The sequence below is a fragment of the Lissotriton vulgaris genome, chromosome 3_1 (assembly GCF_964263255.1).
Source record: "Lissotriton vulgaris chromosome 3_1, aLisVul1.2, whole genome shotgun sequence".
Taxonomy (NCBI): Eukaryota; Metazoa; Chordata; class Amphibia; order Caudata; family Salamandridae; genus Lissotriton; species Lissotriton vulgaris.
In genome coordinates, this window is record NC_141689.1 from 1155667147 (window position 1) to 1155680879 (window position 13733).

The window sequence follows — 13733 nt, forward strand, 5'->3', positions numbered from 1 at the left end:
CGGATCCAGAACGCCTCAGCCAGACTCATCCTCGACATCCCACGAACCAGCCACATCTCCGGACATCTGAGAGACCTTCACTGGCTCCCCGTCAACAAAAGAATCACCTTCCGCCTCCTCACCCACGCACACAAAGCCCTACACGACTAAGGCCCGAGCTACCTCAACAGCCGAATCAACTTCTACGCTCCCAAACGCCACCTCCGATCAGCCAACCACGCCCTCGCCGCCGTCCCCCGCATCCGAAGAGCGACTACAGGAGGAAGGTCCTTCTCCTACCTGGCCGCCAAGATCTGGAACTCCCTCCCGACCGACCTGCGCCTGACCCAAGACCACCTCTCCTTCAGGAAGAAGCTGAAGACCTGGCTGTTCGAGCAGTAGCGGCACCCCCCTCCCCCAGCGCCTTGAGACCCTATGGGTATGTAGTGCGCTCTATAAATGTCATTGATTGATTGATTGATTGCTTTATATGTGATTTTTTGACAAATAAAATTTGTTTTAATAAAGAAAAATCCCAGGAACATTCAGAAAGTGAACACAGCAATGAGTTCTCATGTGAAGGCAGTCTTTGAAAATATTGCAAAAAATGAAGATGTTTAGTAACATGTGCAAAGCAGCAGGCAACCTGCAACGCGCTCATGCTAAGTTAGCGAAAAACAACAATGTTCCTATGGGCCACATGACACCCTCCACTTGGCCAGGGCGTTAGCCCTATGCGAAAACAAAACTAATAGGTAAGCTGAGGCAAAGTGTCGTAGTCAAGAACCAATTGGTATAATTGTGAAGGTCAAAAATGTTTTGTATTGCAACGTTATAATTTGTAAAAAAAAAATTTGACTTTAGGGCGATCCAAAAATACCATCGATTCACAGTTAGTCTTCAAAGTTGGGGAAAAAACGGAATGCCATGAACTCCAGCATGTTGTCTGTTCCTTCCATGGTAAAAAGGTATGCCACCTAGTTTAGTAGGTTGAATGAGCACACATGCTCCTCATATCCAGAGGCTGTTAGGAGCATCTCAGGGCAAACTACACTTACCTTGATGAAACTGCGGTCTATGAGGCGCTGCACAAGAGCACGAGTCTGCCTTTGGTCCAAGTCGAAGATCGCCACACCAAACGCCTACCCCTGGTACAAACCTGGTCATGGGCCTTTAACGGACCCATTAATAGATCGTGATCCAGGGCAGCGTGTGTGGTATTTATTTTATTTTTTGCAGATTTATATAGCACAAACTCCATCCGAAGGTATTGGAGCACTTCACATGAGCATCAGTTATGTTACACAAGGACACATTCATTATTTGGGAGGTGCGGGGAGATTAAGTGATTTGCCTAGAATCACAGGATGCTGAGCCAACGCAGAGGCTCGAATCCGGTTACCCAGCTCCAAAGTCAGGAACTCTAGCCATAAGGCTACATCCTCTCCCCTTATTGGACAGACAGACATCCATACCCCATTGAAGAGGATACCGGAGGCAGGGAAACACAGGTTGCACGCAAGTGAAGTAGGCATAGCTGAAGGTCAGCCAGTAGTCAATGGCACAAGACTCAACTGGCATAGAACCAAAGCGCTGCCACATACGGTCACGGAACATCTGCAACTGGACCGGGTCTGGCTGCTCCACAGATCGAGCATCCATTGCAAAGCAAGAATAGGAGAACCAGCACACTGCAACCAGCAGGAGCACCAGGGGAAACCCTCCAAAGACGCTGGAAAGAATAGTATGATTAAAGGACGGAATTGCTCCAAAAAACAGTCTGAAAGAAAGAAACAAGGCCAGATCCCACAAGTTAAAAAAAGTGAGCAACACCCTCTGTATAAGACGCATTAAATATTTGGTGTATTGATTCCCCAACATGAAGTTAGAGATTTGTGTTTAGCAGCGAGTGTATTTCACTTGCGGGTCTTACCAATTGCAATTTGAAGGTCTCACGAGCTGATGTGAGAGCGACTTCTTGTGGAAACAATAGTGCTTTGAGTCTGGTTAGTTTTTTTTTGTTTTTTTAGTCCTCATCATGCAAAGTTTTGAATATTAGAGTGTTTTAGCAACAATGCCACCCGATAAGAGCCTTTTTTGGCTAACTGTACATTCTGTAGCCCTTCCCCGGCACTTAGATTGTTACCTGATCTTCGTGGGGGTATCCTGTCTGCTTATTAGGCGTCTCTTAGCAGCATGCCCACTCCTCAGCGGTTGTATTCTGTAACCAATACTCCAAAACGAATGGTGCGCTTAATCATAGGACCTCGTGAAAAGCCACATCAAAGATACTTACTCCCTTTCGACCCAATACTGTTCCCAATTGTTCCAAAATTCCAGCCTTTTGCTATATTGACCAGCCTTATCCAGTTTGTTTATTCTAATGACTGAATTTAACCATTCTTCTGCTGTAGGGGGATTGGGGTTAACCCATTTCATGCAGATGTCACGTCTGGCCACTAGCACCAACACGAATAAAAGATTTCTGAGACTTTTATTAAGGCTAGAACCCCCGGTGTCATCTATTTTCACCCCAACTAATATCTGGTTAGTTTATTGAAATCAGTTTTCAAAGTCGGAATGGAAGGCCATGCGGGGGTGGAAACAGGACATCGCTGCAACATGTAAATTGATGAGAAACTGTTACAATATACGGGATGCCAGCTCTCAAGCTGCAGCAATCGTGGTTATTCAAAATAAGAGAACTACCATTAGGAAGCACAGTTAATATAGGAATAATAGCTGGGACAGGGGTACCTCTTAAAAAATAAGCCAGATTAGGGGCCATAATGTTACAGGCTCCATGAAGCTTATCTTGTTTACATACTAGGGAATGTCCTACTGTGGAATCTCTGCACGCTAACATCTAAAGGTAACAACCATAATTCATTAATATAACTATTGCTGAGGGCCTCATAACTCTCAACAGAATGATGTTTCAGGCATGCTGTGATCTGAAAAAGTGAGATAGGCAGTGAAATAACCCCATGTATTAACCACACAGCTGAATCAGTCTTGGCTACCGAAAACGGTAACTGTTCTAATTGTTCAATATGTAACAATGTATATGTGGCATCTTTCAAAGACAATAATTTCTGTTTATCTGTTAAATTAAACAGCAAAAACAGTGCAGAAGCATTCAAACAATCCCATTGCAATGTCCAAGCTAACTGCAATACAGAATGGAAGGGATTTTGTCAGGATCCTCCCTAGCAAAAGGTCAGCAGGGGTTCTCAAGATGAGGAAACAGAGCTGGAGTTTGACCCCTTCCTGGTCCAGAGCATGGAATTCACGGAATTCCAAGATGGCGGATGGAGCAGGGGAGTTACCAGTCTAGTTTCTTTGGACATTCCAGAGCGGAGTTCAGGTGAGGTGCGTGCTCTATCAGAGCTGCGCACTTCACCAAGTATTCTGCCCGAGTTGGTAGTGAGAATTCCGTTAGAGTTTTAAAACGTTTAAATAAACGTTTGTTTAGTGCTCAGCGAAGTTGGTTCCCCGGTAGTTACGTTGCCAGTTTAATTGAAGAAACGACACAGCTGATAGAAACGCGCTTTAGAGAGGCTCCGACACAGACAAGCCTTCCGACGTCGCAGGAACAGCCCAAGAAGCATTTGAGTCAAGAAGAGCAGCGTCTACAAAGGAGCTAAGTGAAAGCTTGAATTGGACAGTTCAGTTTTGGTTTGGTAGCAAAGTATTTGCAAGACTGTGCCTGTTTTAAAAAGAAAACTGTAGTGATAATTAGAGCTCATGTTTCAAATCAACAGCAGCAAGGAACGAGCATAAATATTCAAAGAGAAACATTTAATAGTTAAGGATTAGCCTTTTAGTTCGGGTAGTTTCACATTTGTAGAAGTAATAGCGCATACCTGAAAAGTTAGTGAGACGTCATCACTCAAGCAGGAAGGCAGCATTCCTAAAACGGAAAAAGACAAGTTAAACAGAATCCAATTAAGAAGAAAACAACTAACAGCACTGGTAGGTCAAAAGAGAAAAAGAGATAAAAGAATAATAGTGAGAGATAATAGGGAATTAACTAATCTACTGTTTTGTAGAAGAGGTTCACACAGACAAGTTGCTAAATACAAGAGAAAGAATAAAAGACACGGAGCTGCATAGAGTGGTAGGTTAAATAAACCCTAATCCTTTCCTGCACCAAGAGAGTAACAAGAGATGAAGTACTAAACTGAGTTTATTTGTTTCAGTGAGAATAAAACACAAGTAGGCAGCCCAGATAAAAGAGAACCTCTCAGGAGGAAGAAGAGCGACAGGTCAACACAGTCCCTTGGGAATGTAAAAGTAAGACACCAAAAGAAAGGTAGAGCAGGGTATTGATATTAGGATTTATTATTTCTGTATGTGTTTAGTATTCACAGGAATCTTTGGTAGGCTGACTAAAAGCCAGTAGAAGATTTGCCGGAGTATCGAGGGGTCTGGACCAGTCTCTTCTGTGCATTTCTTTTCTTATGGTTATTTTCTCCACTTTTCCCCTTCCCTTTTTCTGATTGCTTGGAGTTATGATTTCACTCTGACTCCGACTGATTGGAGAGAGGGAGTTGGAAAGCTAGCAACTTCTGTTCCTGTGCAAGTCGACATAGAGACAAGAATTGGTAATTCGTGGTCCTTGACAGATTTTGACCATGATGCAAAACAGACACATGTTGCACAATGTCAAAGACAAATTATACAATATTATCTAAAGTATATATATACGGGAATACAATGTATTTATGCTATTATCTACCACTGCAAGTACTTTTTCTAAATTAGCATGGTCAATTTGTCGGAGATGCACCGCAGCTTCCATCTGCAACAGTTTCCAAAATTCATTATATGCAGAATAAATAAAGCATTTTGTTAGAGGGATATTTGGACCTAAAAGAAAATCATCCAAATCATTGTCACCTGACAAATGAGAAGGGTGTTGTTTCATAGATGACGGTGTGGAATGTTCCAACCATTGCTGACACAATTTACCCACTGAATATGTGGTAACTATGCAAATGTGGAAAACGTGGATCAGGTCTACTTTGTGTAAAACCCCTTGTAGTATTTAAAAAATGTAATTAACATGCACTTGAAGTTGTTGGCCAAACTAACCATCCCAAGGGATCAATATTGGAGTGCCATTCCGAAAAAAGACAGCCAAGTCTTCAATTGTATAGTTGGTGTACGTTTGCCATGTATCATATCGAGCTAATAATGGAATGGAGGGAATATTCAGATTTTTGGCCGTTGCTAAACCGAAACAAGTAATCTTTTGTACCGTCTCATTTAAAAATAAGATTTAAAGATGGTATCAGACATGCACAATGCAAAGCTTCAATGCCCTGCACTTGCCAATCTTTATTACCCCAAATGGACTTAAAATCAATTGTGTCCTTCCAATGCTCATAAGTCATCACAGACAAAACATTCCTGAAGGACATGGAATAAACCAGTTTAGTCTATGTTAACATAAACTTAGATTGGGGCAGCATCTTCAATTTACAAAAATAGTACTATGGGTCAGACAGATTGTAACCAGAAAAATACACAAATGTACTTTGTTGTGTCTTCGAACTTCCCTTTACTGGTGTTGGACAATGCTCCCATTGGGTATAATTAAAAAAGGGTCTCTGTGTTTTTGTTTTGTGTAAGAAATGATGGCCATAATATTGATAACAAAATAAATCTGTGCAATTAGCCGAATTTAAATACAAATCTTCAGTGTCAAATGTAGCATAATATTTTAAATCAGAGAACTGCAAATGAATGGCCTGAGCATCCCAGTTATCTAAATGGATGTCTGGCAAAACGACATCTCCCAACGAAATGTGGAAGACGTATGGAATGTTCAAAATTTTGGTCGGGCCATTGATATTGTATGCAACTTTAACCCAGACTATACCATCAACAACAGGGAATGCTGATATACTGACAAGGGCTTGGTCTCTTTTCATTATGTGCGACAATGTGTGATGGGCCAGAACTCCATCAACAAAGTTCACAAAAATATTCAAATATGCAAAGCATTCAGGTAAATAGTGGCCATTAATGAGAAGGAATAACACAGTTACAAATCTAATCCACATGAAGAGGAATATAATCGTAAGCACCATCCAGATATATGTCCAGGGCGGGTTCAAGTAAGTCTTTTTGAACCAGGAGATAAAAACATTGGTACCGGTAGGGATCTCCTGCACAGAAGATGAAGAGGCAGATGTGCCAGTGAAAACCTATTACGATCCATAAAATAACCGCTGAAACAGCAGGGGATGTGCTGCATCAGATGTTTCAGGTATGTTACTTTCAGGAATGTCAATTATGACTTCAACTCGATGAGAAGCATAATCATTATCCACAGATCTGTAAATAGAAGGAAAACCAGGCAATATATCAATTGAAGTTTCCGTCTCCCCTCGGTTTGCTGGGGAGTAGTCAAAGAAACAGAAGCCATTGGATTCAGTGAAAGATCTCGATGTGGAATGCTTGGAGGCATACTATTCAGTATCAGCCATATGGTGTAGCTTGGCATCTTCTATTGAAATATAACAATTCTCTTTACGACCAGGCAGAGGAGGCAGGATCACAGTGCGGGGCCTTTCAAACCAGGGACTCTGACCGGTGCACAGTATGATGGACCAAATTCTTTTTTTTTCTCCACCTTTTCTGATACCAGGTCTCCAACATTAGGAAGCCAGCCCGAAACAGGAAGCAGCACTGCTGGTTCTGCAGAAGAGGGCACCTGGGCTCTTGCTTGTGAATCACAAGCTTTTTGTAAATCCTGTAACATTGCACAATGGTTATCTATGTCAGAGGCTGCAGCAGCCGCCACAAGGTCTAGACCATCTAGGTCTGGCTCTACATTTTAATGCCAAAGAGCATTTTGTATGGGGTCTACCCACCCAGAGATCTTCTAGGGAGATTATTTACTGCATGTTGCACTCCATACAAATGAATCACTGTCAAGGACAGTGCGCTTTTATCTAAGACTTGCACGAGAACAGAAAGTTGCTTTTTTCCCAACTCCCTCTCAAAGATCCTCCGGAGACCCGATATTTCACCTAGCCTCCAAAAGACCCCCAAGGGGTAAAGGGGAGTGGATAAAACAATAAACAATAGAAGAGGCTGCCCAGGATTTCTGGTTTTCAGATCCTCCCTCTGATTCTGGTCAAGTTCTGTGTAGTGTTTCAGGCAGGGAAACCTGAGGAAACTAAGCACACAACAATTACTGCTTGATATTTGTTCTATTCCTATTCTAATAATCTTCTAATATTTTCCTTAATGTGATGTAACCTACCCAGCTTTCCTGACACTGAGCTTCTCTTCTTTTACAGTATTATTCAATTCACTCTATGGAAGTGTAACAAATAAATTATTTATCCTTTGTAGAAAGAAATGGATTAATGACCCTTTAAACTTTTTGTATCTCTTCTTCTAGGTTAACCGAGAATTGTCTTTACACCGAGGAAAATTTGTTTTGCTTTTGTTAACTTCAATTTCAATATTTAAGTCAGCATATACATAGACCTTTTTTGGTAACCAATTTATATATAAAATATTAAATGCCACTTAGCTACGCATGAAGTATTTTCTTCAACATAAACAGTTTCTCGAAACAGTCAACTGCGTCTGAGTTCTGACTCTGCTCTTCCCTTGATGAACTCAACATAACCTTGTCTGTGTCGGAACACTTCTTGACGACAAAGATACACCCACGAAATTCTTCTCTCAGGCGATGTGCGCAGGCTCCAACATGAAACACTAGGGGCTCCTAATACCGGACGGGCTCAGAAGGAGGGAAGGGAAAGCCTGAAACAAGCTAAACAGCCGAAAATTTTAATGGAGACCTCAAGAAGCACAGAGCAATTTCTAAAGGTACCTCACTTCGAAATTACCTCAGTGAAGTGCGCATCCTTGGGCTAACGTGAGCTGCATCAAGATTCTAAATCGTTCTTTGGGGAAACAACTAGACCGCATTTCAGATTGAGAGATCAGCAGCCATGTTGAAATTCTGTCTATGCCAATACTTGCTCCAAGTGGGGCTTGGAGTTCGATTCTTGCTCTTCGTGATCTTTCTAACCTGCAATACACAAACTGAATGTCTTGAGCAGATTGGAGGCCTGACAGTCAGCCAACCCCTGCCAGTACTTAAGACTTTAGCTGTCAAAGATTGCTTTAAGTCAGGGTTCATCCTCTCTACAACTGAATTGTCATCGGGACGATATGTAAACGAATATTGTACCTGCACCCCCAGCAACTTCATCGCATCCCGGTAAGCCTTAGAGGCAAACAGAGGACCTTGGTTAGAATGGAAGGTGCCATAGGCAAATGTCCCAACAAAGACACACAAATCTGTAATGACAGTTCGCGCGTCAGCACTACGTTAAGGCCAAACCCAGAGGAATCTAGTGCAAGAATCCACTGCAACCAAGATATGTTTAAATGCAGTGTCTGATGTCAAAGGACCGCAGTGATCAAGATTAATACTGCCAAATGGCTGATTAGAGATTTAAAGCTGAGTATGTGGTGGGCGTGCAAAGGTAGAAGCCTTAATCTGTTGACAAATGTCACAAATTCAAAAATATAAGCAAGGGGTCCTACTCACCAAAGGGACAGGACATCAATATCAGAAACTTCTGTCAAAAGTAAGTTCCCTTTGGGCTTCTTTTAAGCATACAGTTCCACACTGTCATACATACACATTGGTACCATCCATACACTATGCAAATCTCCAACCCTAAATGGAAATCAAAAAAATAATATGAGGAATGTAATATATTTTTTATTTGTTTGGTCTCCTTCCCAAAAACAAAGTCGTGACCCACAGAACACAAGACAGAACAACGAACACAGAATTGGCCAAAAGGCAGGCCAAAATGGATCTGTACACGAAGCAGATGCGGCGATACTGCCCACACTCACTGAAGTAATGCGATCGTGCATTTTCCTACAGCTGGCACACAGCACCCAACAGGACTTTCTGCCAGTAAGCAAACAGAATTGATCCTGCTGGTGCCAGCAACCCCCAAAGTCCAGATGCTGAGCGCCCTCGCGCCTATAGTGAACCGTTGATTCTCTGCCACCATAGAATTGTAAAAAAGGTGTGATACATTATTATCAAGACAGCAATGCATTATTTGTTTGTCCTGAAGATGATGCCCTATATTTAATGTTGGCATCGAAACGTCGTCGACACCCAAACACCCTATGCACCAGACTCAAGCTGTAACACATTGTGCAACGGTGTTAAATGATTAATTTGTGTCTGTCTGAATATACTGAGTACAAGTGTACAGACCCATTTTGGCTTGCCTTTTGGCCAATTCTGTGTTTGTTGTTCTGTCTTGTGTTCTGTGGGTCACGGCTGTGCCCACTTGTCATCTGAATGTTTTATTTGATACTACTTTTGAAAAATATTATGAAAATGAATTCTTGTCCGGCTGGACAAAAGACATACATTCTATTCTAGTGTATGGTTATCTATCACACTGTATTCTCTCTGAATAGGGACCACTGTTCTCTATAACATGAAATTGCCCAAGGTCCCTGTCTAAATTTCCTTTGGGTTCCCTTCTTCTGTATAATAATGAAAAACCTATAAAACATAAATATAGGAGGCTACACCTTCACACCATGGATGTCTCCTAAAGTTGGTGTGAGGGGATTGTGGACAAGCCTATGCGCTATTCAGGGGTCTTGTGAATAAGTACCAGACCAATCGTTAGTGGTGCCATGTTGCAGGGATTCTGCACAAATACAGAACTATGCACAGGAATATGGGACCTTGGTGCATAGGGACTGAGTCTTCCTAACACCTTAGTACCCACGACTCCAGGACCGACTAACAAAAGTGCCTCACTTGCTGTCCTACTCACTCACAGAGAAACAAATGATTAGGCACCCCAGAACTCAACACTCCCAGATCTCTCAGGAATCGTGGTAACAAGACACACCCTTGTGCTCACTATCTTGTACTTGTCCACAATATGATCTGATGGCGAGACGAAACAGTTTAAAATATTTATTTTAACTAACGTGCCCTAACATGCAGTATACGTGTACCACAACAAACAGGAAAATGCATAGTTCAAGTATAGTCAGCCTTGCAGTCAGTCCATTAATCATAAAGGGAGATGTCATCATAAAAAGACAATGGAGAAAAGATTATAGTGCCTAACATCCCTTCCCTTGCTAAGAAGAAATATTATTATATGATAGAAGATATCTGGGCTTTGTCATCAGACCCCTTACCTTATCCTATAAATTGTAGATTTACAACATAGGTGCTCTTCTCCCTGGAAAGGGCCCTCTCCACGTGTGCCTCACCCATTTGTGTACCTCACTAAAAAACCAAGTACGCCGTCCAGACAACAGCTGCATCGGTATGTTATGTCTAAGGGCTAAGGGCGGCCAGAACAAAATGACAAGGGGCATTGTTGTTCAACCTTACACATAATGCTCAGTCAAAATCTCAGGAACATGCAGAGAGCGAGCAGAGCGATGAGTTCTCATCCGAAGGCAGTCTTTGAAAATATTGCGAAAAATAAAGACGTGTAGTAACGTGTGCAAAGCAGCAGGCAAGCTGCAACGCGCTCATGCTAAGTTAGCGAAAAATGACAATGTCCCTATGTCTCAGTATGAAAGCCAGTCACTAATTTCCTTACTTCAGCCTACTTGTGTCATCTCTGATCACCTGTAATAACAAGATGACTTAGCTGTTCAACTGTAAAAATTTCTTACAGTTGAGTTAAGATGTCACAATACTTCCCGCCAGAGTAATCTCCCAGGGTGAAAAATAGGTGACTGAGCATTATCGCAGCTGCAGCATAAACAAGGACAATTTTGATTTTTCGCATCCTGCTGGGCAGAAAAGCTGAATTTTATTAAAGACAGGGAGGCTTAGATTATGCAAATCTCCTTTATTGCCAGTTCACAGCAGCAACAATTGAAGAATATAGAACTTTAGTAACATTTTAATAGACTATAAGGTCCCCACACACACAATAGTCTCCCTTCTTTGACGTTGTGAACAAGATAACTTCTGATGTCATTAATTACAAATAAAAATGTTTAAACTGTGAGTCTCTTCCTCTGAAAGAGAATAGGATCAGTGTATTCAGTAACTTTACTCCAATAGGGAGGGTAACAATGCGGAGAGATAATCTTAACCTCAGTTTCTTTAATAAAGTACAGATTTACTGCCCACCAGGCTGTAAATGTTTTTACATTTTATGGCATAACACGAAGGCTAACATTATGCAAGTTTAAAGTGCATTTAATATGTTGTTGATTGTACTTATAACAGGTGTAAAATAGCAAGATTTAAAAATACTTTCATTGGACAAATCCGCGGCCCTAAGTCTATCCTGCAAACCTCCTCCCAGGAAAACTGCTTTGGAGGCTGAAGCACACCTAAGGGAGTATGCACCCAACATAGAAAAGTCTACACCTGTTTTTTTCATTACTTCCTTCACCCATTGTGCTAAGGTGGGGGATGAGACTGCTCTACGAGGTGGTCTATGCGATATTAGCATTTGTTCCTTATTGCCAATAAGATTCACAGTCCTCCTCTCATACTCCAGCAAGCAATTCACCGGACAGTCTTGCATTCTGTGTAAAGAAGAGTTAGAAAACAGAATTTGACCTGGTCTTTAGTTGTCTTTGTGAATAAAAGCAAACCCCTTCAGGTTGGTAGGCCCTGTTGGTGATGTCTAGGGCTTTCACGTCTGAGGTCTGCCTAAATGATACTAGACAGAGTAAGACAGTTAATTGATAAGAGATACGCTTTAGGGATAATCCAGAATTCTCCCTCCAATTTACTAAGACCTGTAGGACATCTCTAACATCCCATAAGGCAGCTTATTGTGTAGAAGGTGGGTTTCACACCTGCATACTTTGCATGATTTGTTTAGTCAATAGATTTTGTCCTACAGAAACTCAGTTTATAAGGCAATAACCTGCTGAAATAGCTGATCTGTAACCATTAACTGTTCTGTAAGTCCTGATGTGAATAATTTGGATAAGTAATGAACTACTTCTACTAGATCACTTGAAATGGGATTGTAATCCCATCGAAGACACCAGCAAACCCATTTCCCGCAGGCAGTGTATATGATTTCCTTGTACCAGGTGCCCATGACTCCGATTTGAGTCTGAAAGCGTCAGCCAAATGACCTGGGATTTGCCACTGTCTCCTGAAATCCTCTAGGTCTTCAGTGTTATAAGTCCCTGCTCTATAAGAGGATGTGTCTGTCCCTCTGGGCCTGTAATTAACTCCTTGAAAATTGGAATTAGGATTGGTAAATCTATGTTCATTTCCAATAGGAGTGGGATCCAGGCCTGTGACTTCTAAGGAGTTTTATCACTACCGTGATCTCCTTGTTCCTGCATGCGTGCAGCAGTAGCCTTGGTAAGATGACAAATGGAGGGAAAGCATAGGGTGCTAAACCCCTCCGATTCTGAAGGAAGACATCCACCCCCCAGGCTTGCGGGTCTGACCTCCAGCAGAAGAAATTTGGTAGTTGAGTGTTCAGTCTATCTGCAAAGAGGTCCATCCCAAAAGGTCCCCATCTCATCTGGATATTGAGGAAGATTCCCTTGTTCAACCTCCAAATGCTGGAGTCCCTGAAGTTTCGGGAGAACCAATCTGCAACACCTTTGCTTAATCCAGGAATATGTTCCGCCCCTACTGAGATGCCCTTGCTTAGGCAGTACTGCTAGAAGGCCTTGGCCAAGTCCACTAGCCCCTTCGAGTGTGGGGCCCCCATCTTGTTGACATATCTGACCACAGATACGTTGCCCATGCGTAACATCACAGAACACCTGATTAGGTCCTTGGTGAGGCAACGAATTGCAAATGAACATGCCAGCAATTCTAAGCAGTTGATGTGCGACTCCTTCTCCGGATCTGTCCAGCGTCCCCCTGCAGATGAGTCACCACATCTCACACCCCATCCCTCTAAGTTTACGCCCAATTTGATCACTATCTCTGGTTCTTCTCCAAAAATGGTTCTGCCATTCCATGCTTCTGCATTCCTTAGCCACCATACTAGTTCCTTCTTGGAGTCCGGGTCCAGACACAACATTTAGGAATAAGATTTACTTGTTTTCAATGTTTTTGCTTTGAATCTTTGGAGTGCCTGGTCGTATAAGGGTCCCGGATAAGTCGATTGGTTCGTTGAAAACAGCCAGGAGACCTAGGATCCTTTCTATAGCCCACAAAGGGAATTCCTTTCATGCAAAAAAATGTCCCAACTCCTTGCAAAGTTTTTGTGCCTTCTCCCCTGGTAATTGCGTTTCCTGACTTGGTACTGAGCACAATCTTTAATTGTTTATGACAAACCTCAGGTATTCTAAGAGATTTATGGTGAGCCCTCTGTGATGTGAAACTATCTCTCTATATTTGGCCATTATTAGTATATCGTCTAAGTAGAGGATAATTCTCATCCCTCTTGCCCTGAGCAATCTCTCTATGGGGCGAACGACCTTGGTGAAACACTAGGCGGCTGAGGAAAGTCCAAAAGGGAGACTGCAAAACTGCCAAAGTTTGCCCATCCAGGTAAATTGAAGCTATTTATGTTTTAGTGGCCAAATTGGTATAGTCAGGTATGCGTCTTTTTGGTCTAAGCAAGTTAGCCAGTACCTTTTCTGTAGTACATCTCTTAGGGGGGTGCAACCCTTCCATTTTGAAATGACGGCAATCCACCCATTCATTCAACTCTTTTAGATTTATTACTGGCCTCATCCCTTTGTCTTTCTACTCCACTAGAAAG

General features: G+C 42.2%; 1 protein-coding gene across 2 annotated transcripts in view; it reads right to left on the reverse strand.

Annotated features, from left to right (window-relative positions):
• The window catches only part of LOC147727604 (protein NipSnap homolog 3A-like), a 281171-nt gene that overhangs the window by 173637 nt on the left and 93801 nt on the right, over positions 1–13733 (reverse strand). For both annotated transcript variants that reach the window (XM_086961637.1, XM_086961638.1), the window contains exon 2: positions 3846–3892. In XM_086961637.1, coding sequence (XP_086817763.1) covers positions 3846–3892 — 47 coding nt within the window. The remainder of the gene's footprint in view (positions 1–3845; positions 3893–13733) is intronic.